General features: G+C 40.9%; 1 protein-coding gene across 2 annotated transcripts in view; it reads left to right on the top strand.

Annotated features, from left to right (window-relative positions):
* APBB1IP (amyloid beta precursor protein binding family B member 1 interacting protein) overlaps positions 1-20,796 on the top strand; it is a 64,400-nt gene that overhangs the window by 35,092 nt on the left and 8,512 nt on the right. For both annotated transcript variants that reach the window (XM_086741558.1, XM_086741557.1), the window contains exons 8-11: positions 2,091-2,165; positions 3,456-3,599; positions 7,094-7,204; positions 20,096-20,194. In XM_086741558.1, coding sequence (XP_086597684.1) covers positions 2,091-2,165; positions 3,456-3,599; positions 7,094-7,204; positions 20,096-20,194 — 429 coding nt within the window. The remainder of the gene's footprint in view (positions 1-2,090; positions 2,166-3,455; positions 3,600-7,093; positions 7,205-20,095; positions 20,195-20,796) is intronic.

Raw genomic sequence — 20,796 nt, 5'->3', positions numbered from 1 at the left:
TACAGTCTGCTCCCCAGGTTTTCAGCTGCTGACAAAAAACAAGTACCATGTACTTCCAAATTTCATGGCAGAGACATAAAGGAGGTGATCAGGAATAAATGAAATGTGTGTTGACAGGTGAAAGATGACAGTGTACATTTGTGTAACGTTGGTTTAGGTGATAGAGCTCTGTTTCCCTAATGAAAAAGCTGCATTGTTAGAGATCCAGCATGGATATCATTACAAACTTTCTCTCTTTACCATTGATTATGTCAGTACAGGGTGGTCTGTGTTTCTGCTAAATAAATACCAGATGCCTGCATGTGAATCAGTTGTAATCAGAGAAGCTTTGTTTTCGTATTATCAGTGCACTGAAGGCTGACTGAGCCAGATGAATGCTCTCCCCACCGGTAGTAAAGCTGATGAGCCAAGCCTTGTTGAGACAATGATAAGGTGCACTTACCTTGATAAATCTTCATTGTGTATTTTAGGGGTTGTACTATGTCTTTATAATGATCTATAGAAGAAGAAGGCTTAAAGCTTGCATGTCACTCCACTTTCCAAATCCATCCCAAAGTCTGGAGGCCCAACCCAGCCTAACAGTGCCCTCTGAGTTTAATCTTCATACCTTCATCAATGCAAAAGTGGCTGTGCCAACATCAAGCCAGCAGTGCTGTGGTAGTGTTGACTGTCAAGGAGAGCTGTTGTGCGTGTACAGAGAACTTGGCTGCAGCTGCTCACAACAGTGTCTTTTTTTCCAGTGGGATGACTGGAGCATTGTCACTGAGTCAGACCTATGGTTTTGAACTGCATAGGCAGGCATCACCGTATGGGCTCGACTGAGAACACACTTCTAAGCAGGTTTTGTTTTGAGCTGGTTTGGGTTTTTTCAGGTATGAATACTGTCTTCAGATGTAGTCGTGAAGCTGTGGTCCTTAGTGTTTGCTTACCTTCATCCATGGACTAAAACTGTGCCAAGGCAGTCTGGAGCCAGCTATGTGCTGCTGTATATGCTAGAGAAGGACATTGCTGTATTTTGTAACATAACTGTCTGTTGTATTGAATGTTCAAGTTTCTTCTTTTTATGTTCGTACAACAGACATGGCATCAGCATAGGCCAAGTTGCAGGTGGTTGTGTTTTTGATGTCCCCTGTCTGAATTAATGTGATCTTTTAAGAAAGCAGTTTTTAAAGAACTGTTTTTGAGATCATCCACGCCTCTTCCCCTTCCTCTTCTGGTGCCCCTCCAAAAAACAACTGCTGTGAGGCTTGCGTTCTGGCAGGCAGCTGTCCGCAGCGCTGCTTGAAAAAGAAGATGTGGTTGTGTGGAGCAGCAGAGTTTCACTTCAGATAAACCTTGTTGCTGTTAGCATGGTATACCACTTGTTTTTCTTTCTTTCTTGTATTGTAGCAACAGTGTGTCCCTTCATTTACACACTTCTCATTTGCCTGTAGGTAATGGTTGTATTTGTGTTGCAGTTTAGTCATTGTGGAGTTCTAGACATGCAAATATGTTGCCACATTCTCATAGTCTTGAGACATGAAGAAATGAAGAGGGGTGAAAAATCAGATAAACACTTAGTTTTCTTCCTACAGAATTGCTGAAGAATTACAGAATTAGGAGTAATTTTGAAGTAGATAACTTCAAATTACCAGATTGAGTTGTTAGAAAAAATGAATTGTAGCCTTTTGATGCTGCATTGTATTCATCGTATATCAGCATGCAATAAAATGTTATGTTCTTTACTACATGTAGTAATATAGGAAGCGGTGAAAATTGGAATGATCAAGTCAAACCCATTGATCCAGAAAAACAGTCCACAACATAAGCCAGCATTTTTCAGATTTTGAGAGGCTGTATATACATAGGCAAAAGTAATTTTGTTTTGTTACTTTTGAATTATATTCAAAGTAAAGAAATAAAACTCATGAGCTGGCAGCTGTGATTGAAGTTTTCAATAAGAAAAGTCCATAAGCATCTGCCTCTTGCATCTACTGGCTTGTGTACTCAACGTTGAAAGACTGATTAACTATTGAATGAGTTTGTAGTGATCTAGTTACTTGTATTGCTGTCTTTGTAATGAACATCAGTTTCTTTTGTGTCTTAATCAGAATTTCTACCTGGCAAACAAAGGGAAGAATGAAATCAAAGAAATGAATGAAAAAAACAAAGAGGCTTTACTGGAGGTAAGCCAACTTTCTAGATTCATGATGCAAATATCACCAAAACTCTACCACCATCTGCATCTGCTCTGCAACAGCAGCGTGGAGTTCTTTGTGGGCACATGTCGAGGAAGTTCTAGGAAATTAAAGAAATTCTGTGATGATTGTTGTCTTTGTGTGTAAGGTTTAATATGTGGATTTTCCTCTGCATCTGCTGCTCACCATTAAAAATGCAGATTACATCCCCTATCAGAGAAATTAAACAATGGAGAATTATTTTGTAGCGATACACTCCAATGCCATGAAATGTTTTTATTTAATGTTTCTATGAAAAGTAATGCCATGATAACAATAAAAGAAGTGTTATATGAATATGAATAAAAGAAACAGCTGTGCCACACCCTCAGGCCAGCACTTGTGAATTTATATTGTTAGTAAGGTTGATCAGTAGCAAACAATTATATTTTGGGTTAGAAGTAGATATACTTCTCACTAGCTCAAATTATTAGCTCTACTACAACAGAAGAAGAGCCTTTGCACTTTTTCAGAAAGTCTGCTTATGAAGGAGAAGATTGTTACAGTTCTCCTGGCAAGCATTTTGAGTTTGGTAAAAATTCACAAAGGAAATGCTGTTCTCAGGTGACTGAGGACTCCCGTTTCAAAATTAGTGCATGTCATGAAGGCACCAGATGTCAACCACAGAAGTCCTGGTAAATTCGAAATGAAAACAGTAAGTGATAAGTGTGTGGGCATTAAAAGTTACCCAACAGTAGGTCCTTCAAGAAAACAGTGAAGTATATTTGTTTAAACAGTGTTGAAAATGCTAGCATGTATTTCAAAGTGAAGGCAGAGACTGAGGGTGATTTTTTTCTTTAGCTATTTTTAGAGCTCTAAGTAGTCTCTAAAGATTCTATCTACAGAAGTATTTATCTGCAGAACCTATAGATACAGAAATAGAGAAAAACCAACAGCAGCAGCACCAACCATTCTGTTTTATTGCCTTCGCTGAGCACATCTATGTTTAGTTAAAACCTTTTGTAGGTTTTTGCTTGACCTGTTAGAGAGTGGAGGTTTTGCTAGCCTTCTTTTCCAGTGTGAACACCCAACTTGCACAGCCAAGTTACCACATTAGCTTGGAAAAGTTTCCTTTGCCTGTGTAAGCTGTTCATCTCCCTAATAACTGCATTTCCCGTGTTCATACGTTCACTGTCACAGGAAATGTCTTTATTTTTCAAGGGAGCATTTTTCTGCTATTTATTAATAGGATTATGCTTAAATCAATTTATTTTGTGTATTATTATTCTTATTACACAGGAAAGCTTCTGTGGGACATCTGTCATTGTGCCAGAGCTTGAAGGGCCCCTTTATTTAAAAGAAGATGGAAAAAAGTCCTGGAAGAGGCGTTATTTTCTTCTGCGAGCTTCTGGAATTTATTATGTACCCAAAGGAAAAACCAAGGTCAGAAAGCCAAATAATCCTTATAGCAATAAAACAATTCATGGAGGTGAAAGCGAAGAACTCCCTAGGTGACATTTTAAGAGCGCTGTCTGGTGCATCTGAGAGGGTTGGGGCTTTTTTGGTTTAACTTTGACTACACCACTTGTGCAAATACTGGAATGTCACTGAATCCTGTCACATTTCTCTCCTTTTGATTTCTATGGATAGATAAAAGCATTAATGAAATAGCACTCCTCTGGAAGTCAATAGGGGAAAGAAAAACAGCACAACACCCTTCAGCCAGTATTATGCTGCCAAAATGCTTCACTGTTATATGGGTTCCCTGTGGAAGAGTGTTTACAAATTTCTCAAGCAAACTAATTTCTTATCACAAAAAAAAGGTGGAATTTTACTTGCTTGATACTGACTTTCTGTGGCAGTAATCAGCATACAGAAATGCTATACATTGTTTCCTACAGTGGTCTTTACCTAGAGAATGCATTGTGCCTTCTAAGGCTTTTTAGGACTGCCGTTTGTGTAGGAAGAAGTGAGACAGAAGCATCCACCTGACTGAATGAAATGCACTGACATTTAGTATTGGAAAATATTTAAGTGGTCTGAATTACCAGCACTGGAGAAGCAAAGGGGTCCTGGACATGTTGCAGATAAGGGTGTCTGGCTTCTTGTTTCCACTGTGATGAGGTAGAATGGTGGTTTCTGGGACTGGTGCTTTTTAGTTTTTGGGTTTTTTTCCTGTATTCTGGAAACCACTTCTGTTACCACTTACAGTTCTGCTAATGCATCGTATTTGAAAATTTTGGCGCTGCTGATGGAGCTTTACTGTTCTGATTTGTGCTGTGAAACTTGACTGTTCTGCTGTTCCCTGACTAAATTAGAAAGGAAAAAAATTAAAATTTATAGCTTGTAAAGGAATGCCATGCTGCTGCTCCAGTGACCTGTGTTTATAACCAAATCTCTGTGAAACACAGACCTAGATTACCTTGGTGCTTTCACAGCAATTTATTTTGACTTTACCTGACCCTGAGATAACAGCTTTCAGTACTAAAATCATGTTGCACACAGACAACATCCTATCAATTAGGAACTAGAATGTGATTTGGAAGGCATTTGAGGTGGAAAGAATATTAGAATAGTCAAATGAAAAGTCTATCTTGGATGTTTCCCCGTAGCCTGCCTCCAGCGATGGCCAGTAGCACAGTGCCAAAGCAGGGGAAGCATTTACTGATAGTTACCCAGCCTTTGTTCATTATCCAGTGATACTCATTTCAGTGAGTTTCCATCATAGTGCAAATGAGGAAAGTGCTTTCTTTTCCCAGGTGATGGGCTACAAACATAGGCTCAGGATGGAGCTGTGTAGTCACCTTTTAACAGCTGTTTTAGTTGAACTGTTTGAGCTGTTTTATTGCCTGTTAGTCGTTACAGCTTGTGTACCACACTGCCTATAACTGAGCCATTTTAAGGAGCTGTGTGAGTCCTTCAAACTCGGTGTCTTACCAACTCAGCCACTGACAGGGAGTGAGGACCTTGAATCTAATTCTTTAGGAATTATTCACAGCTCTTTAAAATGGTACCACAATCAACTGTTTGCTCCTACTTCTGCCACAGCCTTCAGAAAAAGGATGCATATGTACATGCCTCGGCCATTCCAGAGAAAGTCAAGTCTCTTAGCTCAAATCTGTGTTTAATGGTGATTTAAGTTAGTTACTGGACTCTGTGTTGAAACAGCTGAGGCTCAGGTACCTGTGTCTTTTGTGGAGACAGTAATCTCTGGTAGATGAGCAGGGTGCAGTGAGGGTGCTAAACATCTTAAAGCACTGCAGCAGAATTCAGTAGAGCTCTTCAGCCAAAGCCCTTAATTTACCAGAGTTCATCCCATGTCAGGGTGGTATGAAGTGTGCACATGCACCTTGCTGCAGTCATTCAGTTTTGGGTAGAGTGGTCTTTCACCGAGGTACAGAAACAAGCAGTTGGCGGACATTATCTTCAGCTGCTGCAGCAGCTGTTTCAAAATTTTTGTGTAATCATGTTTTCACTTGTTGTAAAAAAACCAAAAGTTTGGCATAGCTTTGGCACTTCATGTTGGCTGTAAAATACATGGCAAACGTGAAAATACACACACATGACTTTAGTGGTTTTTGTGTTTGCGTTTTTTTTAACAAACCAGGCACCAGTCAGCACTGCTGTCTTAATTTCTTTCGTCAGCATTACTCTACTTAACATCCCATTCAAAAACACTATTAGTGGACAGGGTCACAAAACAAGAGAGTCAGAATTGCAGATACAATTTTAAAATTTGTTTCTGTTAATTGTGTTGCTTTGTTGTGTTACCATTGCAGAAACACCAGCAATAAGTGCCTTTGTCCCTTGTATAAAAATTTGTTCCTTAGTTAGAAGAAAGTATGCGTTCATATTGGTCTTAATTGCCATTACCTGGTTCGTAAAGGAAAGGAACTCGTACTGCATGGATTTGAGCACGTTTAGGAACTTAGAGTGTTGGAAAATCCCAAGTCTGCACAGTCAATGACAAAATCCCTTACGTCAGCTTCAGGGGAGACAGGGGAGAGAGAGAAGAGTCCTGTCTACATACAGTATGGAGTGTTTCCTCTCCCCACAAATCTTACTTGCAAACTCAGTTTGTAAATAAACCCAACTCCCAGGGTGTATTGTAATGAAAGTATCAGTAAGAATGAAAATAGCATAGAAGGGTCATCATACATGGAAGTATAATCCCATTCTTAGGGGTGGACAGACTTTGTTGTTTGGGGGTTGGTTTTTTTTGTTTTGTTTTGGTTTTTTTTCACAATTTCCTAATTTCTCAGTTTGGCCAGCAGTGACCATGTGACATGGTCATTTTTTGCATTTCCACTCAAAGAATTGCAAAAGTTATGCTTTGCATGCAGAATTCTGCACTGAGAAGTGTGCCAGCAACAGAAACCTTGTTGCTGTAGCAACATATTGTGAGCAAGCAAATATGATAAACAGAAAAGGAATGATGCCAGGAAATTTGAGAAAATTCAGAGCAGAACACATGAAATGTGTGCTTATTTGCTGATGAGAGTTGTTTGTCACATATATGAAAGAAAAAGAAACTCACAAAGCAATTTAGAACCCCAAACCTCCTTTCTCCACTCAGAATTGTATGGGTGTGGTTGCAAGGCTGATATCTTTTTTACTGAAGTTATTTCTTACTGTGGTTTTCTATTTGGTCTTATTAGCCATAAGCCAAAATCTCCACACAAAGCAATAAAGCACAGCAAACCAGAACACCAGCGAAGTGTTGCACTGTGTTATATATTATTCCTAATATGTACTGACTCTCTTCCAATTGTTCAAGAATGCACACACTTAAATTTCATCTTTCTTTAGTCAACTTCATGACAGTTAAAAAAAATAAAAAGCATTAGCATTCATACACTTGGAAAAAAATACTACTACTGAGTTTCACATCAAAATTCAATTTGTTTTAACAGTAATGTGCTTAATTTTCATTGTAGACATCACGGGATCTGGCATGCTTCATACAATTTGAGAATATGAACGTTTATTATGGTTCTCAACACAAAGTGAAATATAAGGCACCCACAGATCACTGCTTTGTTTTAAAGGTAATGTACAAAAAAATAAGTTCTAGAAATGTCATACACAGGGGTTTTTTTATATGTAAACATGTTGTAAGTTTGAAGCTTCAGGGACCCTGATGAGACAGAATATCTCCTGCAAAATCATGTCTGTTTTCTTCTTTGCTTTATTGTTGATCAGCGACACACATTTAGAACCCTAATTTTACGGACTGGTAGTCCTGTGATATATGTCTACACTACATTTATAAAGTTGTCTTCAAAAAAAGGCTGAATATGCTTTCAGTGACTGACTGTTCAGGTGACTGGATGCAGCTGGACAAATGGCACAGAAGGCAGATGTATGATGAGAAGACTGGCAGTCCCTAATGAGTGCTATAGACTATATACTAAAAAGTATGTCTACTTTTTGTTTGCAGTGTAGTCATACCTGTTGAATGGTTTGTTGAACTGAGATGCAAAATCTTGCAGGAACAGATATCTCAGATGGCATATTTTATTGCACAACTCTTTGTGGCAGGAGGGCAAAAGGCATTGTTCACCCGGTCGTGAAAATCAGTGCTTGCTGTTGAAGTATCTCATTGCTGCTTCTCCAGGTAGTAGCACTGCAAATAGGCTGGGAATTTTGCATTCCTCTCTGGAAAAGAAAAGAAGCCTGTGCTTTTCACATAGTTCTGATAGCTGAAGTTAAGCTTTGAGATTGCAGTAATTAGCCCTTGCTTGCTGTCTGTCATTAATACAGATTTATAGAATATAGTGTGATTACTGGGTACGAGACAGAAGCTGCTTCTCTATTTTAAAGGCCTGCAGTGCAAGCAAGATATTAGAAAACACAGTATCTTACCATCTCAGAAAAAAAAGTACAGGAAACGTTCACATCAGAGGTCACTTATGATACCACATTTCTGGGTGTAGCTGCACATTTAGAGCATTTTTTTATTCAGTTTCAAAATGTCTGCTAGCCTAATTTACACATGACCAAGCAGAAGTGGTTTATAGACCCAGACTTACTTCCTGAAGCAGATGTATTTAATTAACACAGATGAGCAGTTTTAATACTATACTTCTTTACAACATGGTCTGTGAAAAACACTTTATCCTTTTTTGTAAAACAGAGGTGAGCCTTCTGAAGTTAACGGGTAAGCATTACTTCTGAAAAATAGGACTTCTAATGAAAAAAAAAAAAGGAAAAGGGGAGCTGACTGTAAAAATAAGGGAAAATTTAATTTCTAAACAGATGACTGGTCAAAGAAGTATCTGACTATTTTAATAACAGTTATTCAAATTCTGTTTAGATGAAAATAAAAGCATTATTTTTGAAGTGTATGTAACAATGTATTTAACTGTTCACAATCCCTAGCAAAACTTTCTGGACTTACTGCCATCTTCTGTGAAAAGTAGTATGCTATAAAAAAGAACTTACATTAAAAAAAAGCCAGAACTCGACTAAAATACTTCCTTTATTGGGTGTGTGATATTAGCGCTGTACCCTCAACGTGAAGTGTGAAGAACAAAATCAAAAGCTCACTAGGGAAAGCTGTGTGTGTAATAGACTTACATATTTTTGAAACCTACTTAGCAAAACGGTTTGCTGTGGTGCTTCTAAAATGTGTTTGCGGTATGCTAGAGTAAATATCGTATTGATAAGATCATTATATCTGAACAACACTATTTAGTGATTAATAGATTATGTTACAGTGATTGTTCTTCATTTTAATTCCCACATATCAGCATTTGATAGATTCCTGACCAGCTCAGCTTCAGACTTGGCTTCTTTTAACAGTTGTCTCTTGCAGTGGCTGGAGTTGGTCAGAAAGTATGGGCAAGTATTGATATCTTCAAATCTTCAGTTGTTTCAAAAGTGGAAGCCTCCCACTTAGGGTGGTTTTCGGAGGATGATGCAATGGAGAGTGTCATATTTACTTTAATTTCTGTAAATTAATTTAAGTTCTGTATATACTGTTCTGAAGGCATGAAGCTGAGAGGAGTTCTATCGTATCCTTCTCTGACCTTTGGAGGTTGGAGCTGAGGATGTAATACATCTTGAGATCTGTGGTCTGAAGGAAAGAGCAAAGTTAAATGTTGACCTTTCTGACTGGATGCTTGGTGACACAAAAGTGTGTGGAAAGGAACATAGAGCCGTTTATTACACTGAGTCACATTTTGTTCCCATCTATTTTTATATGGAAGTATCCCAGAAGAAAATATCTCTCTTGCCAGGAGACACTTGTCCTGAGATATCAAAGGAAAAGAAACCATCATCCTTGAGATATTTCTCATCCTGCCATATTTTGAGAGTAAAGTCCTTAAGGTGAAATGACAGTACTTTTGCAGACAGGCACAGTGAGCAAAAGGCAATAGATTTAACAAGTAAACATTTGTCTTTATTGTACTGGTAACCTAGTAATTTTGAAAGAATTTGGGTGCCCAGCTTAGTACAAGCCGGATGGAAATTTCTTTACAGCCAAGGCCACACTGCTGTGTCTTCACAGCTCTTCTCAGCGTGTCTCGGGACAGTGAGCTTCACAGAGGTTCTCTTTCAGTTGCTTGCTTGATTGCAAATGGGGGAAAGTAGTTGAAGAGTAGCAATTGTAGCTCATGCTATGTGTTCACTGAGGATGACTGTAAATCAAAGGAGATTTTCACGTTTTGGAAAATACGTTAGTCTGCGGCCCTTATTAGCTCCAGCAAGCTGTAACACTACTTGGACAGCTTTTGAATAATAGCATGCTACTACATTTTTTAAAAGAATTGTTGCTTTCTGAGGACAGCCTTGGGAACTGCTGTCTCAAAACCGTGAGCAGTCATCAGCCAAGTTACTTGGTCTGCTGTACTTCAAAATTAACAAAAGAAACTGCCTAGCTCAGAGAGAAGAGACCAGCTTGTGCTTTATAATGCAGAATAAATGCAAGGACTTACCAGCTTCAGCAGTATCTTGCTTCTGTGCTAGGTCGAAAATCCTACTGAATTCAGAACCAGACAAAATTTCCCAGCTTTGACCATTGAGTTGAAAAAATACTGTATTTATTTCTGACAGGTTAAGCTAATTGGCATCTTTACTTCAAGAACATCAGAAATACCCTGCATTCATTCAAATGGCCGGTGAGGTGGGCTGATTTGGAGTTGAATTGACCTCATGCTTGAAGGAAGCATCCCTTCTTTTTCTTCCAGTCATGAGTTGAATGATGAGCCTTCTAAGCAAATAGCTAGACCAAAACCAGTAACATTTGTATCAGCCTTCAAAGGTCCTGCCTTTGAAGGGAGAAAAGACATGCTGTTTCTTTTTGCCTCCCCTCAGCCTTGGTCGTCTAAATGATGTGTCTTTGTAGAGGGAAGAATCCTCATGAGATATTGTAAGAATGAGCAGAGCATTCCTGCTGTTTTGGCATCAATGTGCCAGGCATCACCAAGAACTTAGAAGAAGAACCCTGTAACTAGCGTTAACCACAACCCTAGTGATTTGGTTTTAGGTAGAACAGTGAGGTTTCTCAGATTGTCTGACACTGCCCTTAACTATGTATGGGCTTTTGCTTCAAAGTCTCCATTTCTCCATATTAGGAAACACTTCTTTACTGAAAGAGTGGTCTAGCACTGGAACAGGCTGCTAAAGGAAGTGGAGTCACGATCCCTGGAGGTGTTCAAAGAATATTTAGATGTGGCACTTCAGGACGTAGTTAAGTAGGCATGGTGGTGTTAGGTTGATGGTTGGGCTTTATGATCTTGGTGGTCTTTTCCAGCCTTAAAGATTTATGACTCTGATTCTTCAAATGTTCACCTTAATCTCTCTAAATGGGATGCAGGCTTTTTCTCCAGTTGCTTCTCTTAGACTACAGTCAAGTGAGGGTCTCACAGAGATTGTGAGACTTTGATCCTAGTGCCTGCCCTAGCTAACATGCTTCTAGTTACCAGGAGGCAGCAGCTCCCTCTGTCCTGTTTCTGTTTTAATCTAGCCATTTATTTTCAACTTCAGTGGTTATTCCTGGGTTACTTAGCTGATACTGGCTTGGGTACTGGTGGTAGTGTAGCAAGAAGATCATGCACATCATGGGCAGGTTGCTTTAATACTCAGTCAGAAGCTGAGGTAGGTTTTGCAGCCTGTGATGTTGGAGCTGCACCTGGACTAGCAATTTTAAACTAGCTCAAACATAAATGTTCTTGGCTGCAGATCCATTTGATGGGTGGACTGTTTGGTGGATGAGGAATGGTTGGATGGTTGCATCCAGAGGGTAGTGGTCAATGGCTCAATATCCAGATGGAGATTGCTGACAAGTGGGGTTCCTCAAGGGTCCATACTGGGACCAGTACTGTTTAACATTTTCATCAATGACATAGACAGTGGGATTGAGTGCACCCTCAGGAAGTTTGCAGACAACACTAAGCTGAGTGGTGCAGTCAACACACCTGTGGGATGGGATGCCATCCAGAGGGACCTGGACAAGCTTGAGAAGTGGGCCCATGCAAACCTCATGAGGTTCAATAAGACCAAGTGCAGGGTCCTGTACCTGGGTCAGGGAAACCCCTGGTATCAATATAGGCTGAGGGATGAAGGGATTGAGTGCAGCCCTGCTGAGAGACTTTGGGGTACTGGTGGATGAAAAGCTGGAGCCGTCAAGGCACACTCACAGCCCAAAAGGCAATTGTATCCTGGCCTGCATCAAAAGAAATGTGACCAGCAGGTGGAGGGAGGTGATTCTGCCCCTCTACTCCACTCTGGTGTTTTTTGCTTGTTTGTTAGCAATCAAGACACTGAGGAGACTGTTGGGAAAAGGTTGGTGTGCCAGAAAGTTCAAAAGCACATCGCAGTGTCTACCAGCAAAAGAGAGAGCACTTTGCTGAGCTTAACTCAGGAGTTTTGTTTCAGAATGATTCAGGAGACAACTGCAATAACTGAACAAAGCAGATGCTTCCTCATATCAGCTCCTCTCAGGCAGCAGAAAACCCAGCTGGGACCAACTGAAAAGAGCATCGCTGGCTGGTCGGTGTCAGACAGCAGGGTCACCTTTAGCTCTCCCTGTGCAGCAAACCAGAACCGATGTGGCTGGGTCCTGAGGATGAGAGTGCAGCCTGGCACAGAGCTTCTGATGGACTTGGCTTTCAGGAATCCTTAGGCTTTGGGGCAGCTATAAAGCTTGAGGAACTGTTTTATTCCCCAGTAGCTACTTGATGTGTGCTGAGCTATAACCTTCTTAAATTGAATTGTTCTATAGCAGTGCTAAACAAGCCTTCCTCCCTCAAAGGAAGTGCCACATTTAAAAAACAATAAACAACACAGAGAACTCTCAACATACTAAAAATAGAGTCTTTGAATAAAGTAAATACTTTTGGGGCATCTGCTCTTGTAAACATGCAGATTCTTCCTTTTTCTACTCAGCCTTCATATTCCAAAGCTGAAAGCTGTCAAAACCAGAGATTCCACCGTGGCGGAGGGGATCTGTTCATCGTGTTTGCGACAGCGTCCATTGTCCTGAGCAGAAATTGTGAACGTAATGTTTATTTTGTGCATTGAAGAGTGTCTGTGTGTGTGTGTGCGCACACATGCACACACACTAGTCCAGAAGCTGGTTTTGTCACACCACGTTGAAAAATCTTTCAAAGCAGACAAATAGCAAGGTAATCTATATGCAAATGTGCTGGTTTCGTCAGTCTCATATGCCTGTGACAAAGAGTGGATTTAATTATAGTTTATTGGTGCTGGTTGTGGTTGAGTAATCTGGAGGTAATGGTGCATAATACTGAATTAATCTAGGATGAAAAAAATTGGTATCCTGGGGATAAACTGAGACAAAGGCAAATCATTGCCTGTTTCCACAGCTGGGTACATTTTCCTGTACAGTCTAAACAGCGATGTTTTCCTGGTGTCATTTGGAAACTACGATTAAAAAAAAAAATTTCTAATGATCCAAAGAATTTTGGAAGTAAATTTTCAAGAATAGCTTCTGTTTGCAACAGTGCCTTCATTCGAGCAGGGGATTTGGTATTTAGTTGCTCTGCTCCTGATTCCCTCCTCCCTCACACCCAGTATGCTCCGTCGCAGACTGAGTCGTGTACGTAACACATTCAACAGAATGACAGTTAAGAAGATAGAAAGTGAGAAGTAGCAGTGTTTGAGATAGAAAATAGTAGGAAAAAGATGTAGAACAAATAACTGCTTTTGCTGAAAATGCAAAAGCAGAAATAGTCTTTGTTACAGAACACTTTCAGATATGAGGAATTACAATCATAGTACATGCACACAGTTTTGGGAGATTAATGCGTAAACAATATGGAGAATAAGGACAGAATGGACAGTGAGAAATGGAATATAATAGCTTTAGAAAATACTATTTGCTGCGTAAAGCATTTCTTTGGTCACAATGGCTATTACATATATTTTTAATGAGCTAAAAATTTTGCCTCAGTCATTAGAGAAACGTAGGTCAAAAGAATAATTTCCTTAGAACAGTTACTGTTTTGTCTGTACAGTTAAACACGTATCTTCTAAAGATCGGTTAAGCTCAGTCATCTTAACGCAAGGAGTGCATAGCATTAGAATTTGACCATTTTTAATAGTAGACAGCAGATTTGAACCATTTTAGAGTGATTTTTGAAAGGTGCTGAGTATTAATTCTACTTGGAGTCATGGGAGCCTCAGCTTTTCTGAGAACCTAGCTCAACATAGCACAAGTTCATCAGCAGAAGATACAGTATCCAAAAACTTTGACCATTTTGTGAAAATTTGGCCTAAAGCCAAAGCCTTTGATGCAAAGTTAGTCATTTTTTTTATGCTTCTGGCTATTGTTTCTGCCTCAGAGGCTGAGCAACGATCCATATGTTTGGGGGCAAGGAATCCAATGAGATGCCTAAATAACTTCAGTTTACTTTTCATCTTCAGTGTTGGAAGAAGGCAAAGCAGAAGAACGCTTTATTGGGATAATATCTAATTTCATGCGCACGTGGCCTTTAGTCATTTGTTTTGGCACAAACCATAGACATCACATTGTTCAGTTCCCATTTCTTCAGGTTTTCAATGTGTTCTATCTTCTTTTCTTTAGGCAGAGTTTACTTTGTATCAGAAAATGTAGTCTGTGCACAAGTATTTTTTTAAACCTCTCCAGAAAATAAGCTCTTTATATTCAAGTGCTTTTGCATTCTTTATCTCTAGACAGTTGATACTTGCAGAGGAGACAGTGGGTAGGAGGGGAACATGAGATACTGTTCCAAACCTTTTCAGTGCTTTTTCAAGGGGAACATGGCACATCCTTTTGCAACCTGACATTTGAGGTGCTCAGGCCTTAATAAGTAACTGGAGAGATGTCCATCACTTCCAAAAATCAGCCCCAATGGTGCTACTAGTTCAGCATTTTTAAGAGTTTTGGCATCAACAGATAAAAAAGTTCACTGTAGTCAAATTATGTTGCATTTTAATACACCGTATTGTTTTCAAAGCACTAATCCACGGGAACTTTTTTCCTGTAAGAAAAATTCTGGAGTCCTTTTCTACTTGCGTAATACCACTTTTCATTCAAACTGTGAATTCTGGGGTGATTGCTTTTTAAACAGTTGGCTTTCATAATTCATTTTGGTGCTGCATGTTTCAGAGGCAAAGGTGATAAACCTTTCCAGAGGAAATGTTTTCACTTCGCTGTCAGACAATTGTAATGACCTTTTCAGGACGTGGTGTGAACCATGTAACAGAATAATTTATCTTGTTTCTATGTGTGAGATGGGTAAGCTGTGGCATACTGAGGTTAGTGTTACTTTGCCTAAAAATACAGTATGTCTCACATGACTGTCATGACTGATATTGTTATGACCTCTGTTAGTCTCACAGAGAGGTTATTACAGGGATTATTAATCTAGTTTAGCAGAAGCAGACTTTTATAGTGACTACAGCTCCTTACATCTCTGTGCCATGCTAAACAACTATCCTGAGATGCAGGAGGAAGTTGATTGACATGGACCTTCATACCAAGTCATCATTTCCAGGGACTTTCAACTGTCCAAATTCTTCTCTGAATTTATTATCCTGAGTCAGCATTTTTGTGTCCTATATAATAGATTTTGCATGTGACCTGAAGTTTTTAGTGGAGAGTTGAGCTTGTAAAGGTCAGCGTCAACAGCAGAGACTTCTGCCATTTGTACCGCTAAATTTCCCTATGCTACAGTTCTTCCTCAGTGAGCAAGCTGGTGGGGTGGGGTGTGACAGTTCTTGGCTGAAACATTATGCCTTCCTACCCAAAGTAGCATGCTTCATGCATCTAAAAAGCACAGGAAGCCAAATGCCTCCATCTGAGTCATTTTCTAATAATCTTTTACAGGTGTAAACCTTCAGTATTAAGCTTGGTGTTGCTGGTGTTTGGTCCCATGGTCTGGCCTTGCACACAGCTGCAGTAGGCAGCTCCTGCACTGGCAACATGCAACAGCAGTCCTTAGACCTGATCCCCAGACCAGGAAAGGTAATGGGGATGTTTCCAGTCAACCTCAGTGGGCTATGGGTCCAGTAGAAAGTTATGTGTCATTGGTAAATTAAAGAGAGTCGGTGCTGCTGCTGTTTTTTGGAAAGTGAGAGATTATACAGTTCTTACCTGTTACGAAGCAAAGGTGCAGAATGCTTGCATGGTTTTGAGGTGTTTAACCTTCCTTACGAGAGCTGGATGTTCAGCAGCTTACAAGTTTGGACCCTAATTGACAGAACATATTTGTGGCTCTGCTTTTAACCATGGTTACTGATTGGACTAATTTAATCAAGGAACTGATTGGGGTAATTTGGAATAGGCCCCACTGGTGAATGTCAGTAGTTAAGATGAATTGCCCAGTGGAGACAATAGCTAGTAAAAGATAGGGTAGAGAGCCGGCAGTAAATAACTTCCACGGTGTCCGGCATGAGACACTCTAGCCTGATTCACTGCTCAGGATGGTGAGAACTCCACAATCTCAAAATATTCATAGACAGGGTAAGCAGTGAGGTGAGGATACTTGCTGATGAAGCTACATTATTCAGATCATTGAGGAAAGGGCAGACTGAAGAATTCTGGAAGGGCATTGTGAGGCTGAGGTTCTGGACAATAAAATCATAAATAACATACAGTCTAGATATAACACAGTAATATGCGTAGGGACAAAAATGATCACAACTTCACCTGTGAAATGGCTAACTTTGAGCTGACCTGTACCACTGAAGACCAGGATGCTGATATACCATATAACTTGATGAAAGCTTTGTTTCAGTGCTCAGTAGTGGTCAGATATGTAGATCAGGCATTAGGAATTATTAGGAAAAGCACAGATGATAAAATAGTGAACATTGCCGTAGTATGGCAGAAGTCCATGGTTTCTTCTCACCTGTGCAGTTCTGGTCCTCTCATCTCAAAGAGGATATAATAAACTTGGAAAAGGATCAGGGAAGAGCAACAAGGATAAGCAAAGGTAAGGAATGACTTTGACTTGAAGAACAACTGCAGCAACTGGTAGCCTGTAGGCTGGAAAAGAGACAGCTTGCCAGGAGTATGATGGAGATCTCTAGGCTCAGGAGTGGCATGGAGAGGTGTGGATAGGGGTCAGCCATTCATTGTCTCTCCCCAAACAAGAAGTTTAGATAAAGCTGCTAGCAGTCGTGTTCAGAGCAAAAGGAGGCGGCTCTTCATAGAGTGTGTAGCAGACCTGGGGAAATTGTTGCTAAAAGATGTGGGTGCCAGACCTCTCCCTAGGCTCAATAAAAAGCTGAAGGAGTACCTGGATGAGAAATCCATTGAAGAACCTAAATACAGAGAATCCCCATACAGCCCAGAAACTCCCCTGAGCTGAGAATAGTTGCAGAAGGGGAGAGTACAGAGAAGGAAGTATCATATATGCTTGGCTTGTTCTTTCTCTTCCTTCAGTGTGTATTTGTGGCCACTGTCAAAGTCCAGATACTGGGTTCAGAGACCTTTGATCTGACCCCAGTTCTTGTGAAACTGGGGTTTCGGTAGGGTGCCCCAGAGGAGAGGTCTGCAGGAGCCCCTCTGAGCTCCCCAGCAGCAGATCTCCATGGGAGGGCTGTGTCTATGTGCAGCACCATTGCCTATCTTGCTTTATGTCATGTTCTCCTCTGCCTTGTTTATGCAGTGTGTTCTTTCTTCCAGATGTTGTATTAATTATCTGTTAAATTATAGAAGTGGGGCTTTTTTTAATGGTAGGTGTGGTGTTTGAAAATGAGGGGAGATACATAGACCCATTGGACTTCATTCTCATGAAAAGGGAGGAAAAGAAATCCTTGCTTTTTCCATTTTTTAAAGCTTTGGGTGCCATCTGCTGGGTTCAGGAGGAGCTTACACACTGGAGTGAAATTCCTAGTTGCTGGTTGGAAAGAATTGAATTTACCCAGGGTTGCAGTGTATTTGTTTGCACCTGCTGGTTCTTTTGTCTCTGTTGGTGACAAGGTAACCCAGGTCCATGGGCCGTACTGTGCTATATGGAGAAGTGCCTGCTTACTGTTCCCTTTTAACAATACCATTCAGACTGACTTCTGTAATGGTTTTCACTGTGTTTAGTCACATAATGGAGAAATGGTGGAAGGAGATAAAGATTATCTGGCATTGTGTCCTGGCCATGCGTTGCAGTAGTGGAGCCTGCTCTGAGCAGCATTCAGGCTGTCCAGTGCTGCTGGAGACAGGGGCAGGCAGACACTGGGGAGCTGGAGAAGGCTGTTTGTCCAGCAGCCTTGGTTGCTACCTCTTTTTGATACGTGGCATAGATGTATAACAGTGAGGTACAGCCCTGTCCGTTGAGCTGTGTGAAGGGGCGGTGTGTGAGTGTACCAGGTGGGTGAGACACAGGTCCGTGGGACAGACGTGGTGCCTGCTCTGCACCTGGTGACACTGAGCTGGCATCTCGGGACTTGCGATGTGAGATATCCCTAGCTGTCACCTTGGGAGTGCCGAAGAGCAAGGTAATAAAATAATGTAGCCATGGGCCCTTTCAGAGGGCTGAAGTGGACTTTGCATGTTCATAGTCCAGGGGAGATGGCCAGCAATGTGTTTGTAGAAAAATGGCAAATGGTGTGACCTGTGCGCGCAGCTGAGTTCAAACACACAGGGAGCTGTAATGCAGTTAACCCACAGCACTGCCTTGAGACACATCTGTCGCTGTGAGACCCCTCAAGGGTAATATCCCTTTGTTTTTTCCTTCCTCACAGTTCCTTTTTTTTTTTTTCTTCCTCACAGTTTCTTCCTCCCTGGTGTGTTCACTTTCGCTCCGCAATTTGATGATACAGGGCTTTAGCAGCAATACTGCCTTGTGTGCGGTCCCATTCCCTCATCCATCCCTTGCTATTTGTTCTCTCCCCAAGCCACAGTGCCCCTTAACCCCATGCTGTGTGTGAGGCCATGCTATGTATTGCTGAATTTAAAAAAAAAAAAAAAAAAAAAACAACCAAAAAAACCAAACCAAAACTACAGCATGATGAAATGGGTTATATTTAACCCAGACCAGTTCCTTGTTTTTGAATCACAATGTGGCATTATAAACAGTTGGGTCTGCACAGGCAAGGGAAGTCTGATGTCTGCAGCGCTGAGTGGGGAGCAGGGACATGTGGCTGAGCAGCAAGACCACTCTATTCAGCTCTGGTTTTGAAGCCCTGGATCACCTAGCCATGGCCGGGGCTTGGCCTTCATGCCAGGGACGCCCCAGCCACCAGCAGACATCTGCAAGGAGACATCTGGCACCTACATCAGCCTTGGGCTACATCAGTGAGGGGTCATGCTGAGCTCCCCACTTCTGGCACTGCTCTGCCTCTGGGACTTTGATATGTATAAAACCGGGGTCCTTGCTGCTAGGTGGAAGTATGCTTTGAATTTTCAGCTGCTCAAGCTGAAAAGGGAGCAGTTTGACCACAGTGAATCCTTGGAGCATATTCATCTGCTCTTTTTTGTGTTTATAAGATTTCACTAACTGTGCATGTATAATTTATAAGATTATAAATAAAAATGAACACATTAATGAGGGATAATGAAGCCTTTTCCTTTGGTTTCATTCTTTTCCTTGTGTATCAAGAGATGGCAGTATACTATTCCATCCATGCTACTGAAGACTTACATTCTTCTCTGCTGTAGCAGGGGAACCAAATTCCCACAGAGTCTTAGAGAGGATGTTCAGTCGCAGGCAGGTAGGCAGCCTGGCATTTTGATGATCTCTGAGTTGCAATGGTACGTCACCATGTACCCCTACTACACTAGGGAACAGATCCTAAATTGTGTCCAAAGAACAAAAAGGGTTCAAAAATTTTAAAGCTTTCAGGTACAAACAAAAGAAAAAGGTGACTTTTGATGGTGGTGTACTTTGAATTATCCTCTACCTAGAATATATGGCAGATTTACAAAACTGTTAACAAACAATAGTGAGAATAAAGCAGAATAAAAATGTGTAGGAAGTTCTAGGCTAGAACTAGGCCCAAAGAAAGACAGTCAGTTAGAAGGAAAAATCGGTTTCAGCTGAAAGTTTATGCTTAAACAAATTTAATATGCTCTTTGAAAACTAATTATGTTCAGCATTCAGTCTGGATGCCTTGCAGATGACAAACCACAATGAGGAGCAGACTTCCTTCTACTGTGTATACACTGAGTGTTAGACCTTAAAACATGGCATTTGTAGACTTCATTGAACTCTAGATCACTGTTAACTTTTTGTAGCCCTTGACTTCATATTGCAATGCATTAAAATTATTTAAAGCAAATGCTGGCAGTGGCAACTCATGTGTTGTTCATAATCACCATCTTTTTTATATTTTCTTATACCCTGTTTTTACTGCTGCTTTTTTTTCTTTTTTTTTTTCCAAATCATCTAAATGTTAACATAATGCCTGTAGGCAGTGTTCTCAATGAGCTCACTGTGCAGTGTCTTCACACTTTTGTGTAGTGACTTGATTTCTGTGTTTGTCTGATTTTGTGAATCAATATCTTTCAGCACCCCCAGATTCAAAAGGAGTCACAATATATCAAGTACTTATGCTGCGATGATCAAGCAACCTTGCATCAGTGGGTAACAGGAATAAGAATTGCCAAGGTGAGATTAAAAGTAAATTTAGTCAAATAAGTTTTCTGTTAAATCCTGTCTTCAGGTTACTGTCATCACCTCAACTGAAAATATTGTGACAAGAATGGAGATGCATGTTAATTTTATCATAGAAAGAAAGAGTAGAAGGGCATGACCTCAGCAAATGCACCCTCAGCAAGTTCGCCAATGACACCAAGCTGTGTGGTGCCGTCGACCTGCTGGAAAGGAGGGATGCCATCCAGAGGGACCTTGACAGGCTGGAGAGGTGGGCCCATGCCAAACTCATGAAGTTCAACCAGGTCAGGTGCAAGGTCCTGCACCTGGGTCATGGCAATCCCAGGCACAAATACAGGCTGGGCAAAGAATGGATTGAGAGCAGCCCTGAGGAGAAGGACTTGGGAGTGCTGGTGGACGAGAAGCTCAACATGAGCCAGCAATGCGCCCTTGCAGCCCAGAAGGCCAACCGCATCCTGGGCTGCATCAAGAGGAGCATAGCCAGCAGGTCGAGGGAGGTGATTCTCCCCCTCTACTCTGCCCTGGTGAGACCCCACCTGGAGTACTGTGTCCAGTTCTGGAGCCCCCAACATAAAAAGGACATGGACCAGCTGGAG

Source organism: Chlamydotis macqueenii, chromosome 2 (assembly GCF_036417535.1).
Source record: "Chlamydotis macqueenii isolate bChlMac1 chromosome 2, bChlMac1.mat, whole genome shotgun sequence".
Classification (NCBI taxonomy): domain Eukaryota; kingdom Metazoa; phylum Chordata; class Aves; order Otidiformes; family Otididae; genus Chlamydotis; species Chlamydotis macqueenii.
Note: the sequence above shows the minus strand (reverse complement) of the source record. Positions and strands in the feature narration are given on the sequence as shown.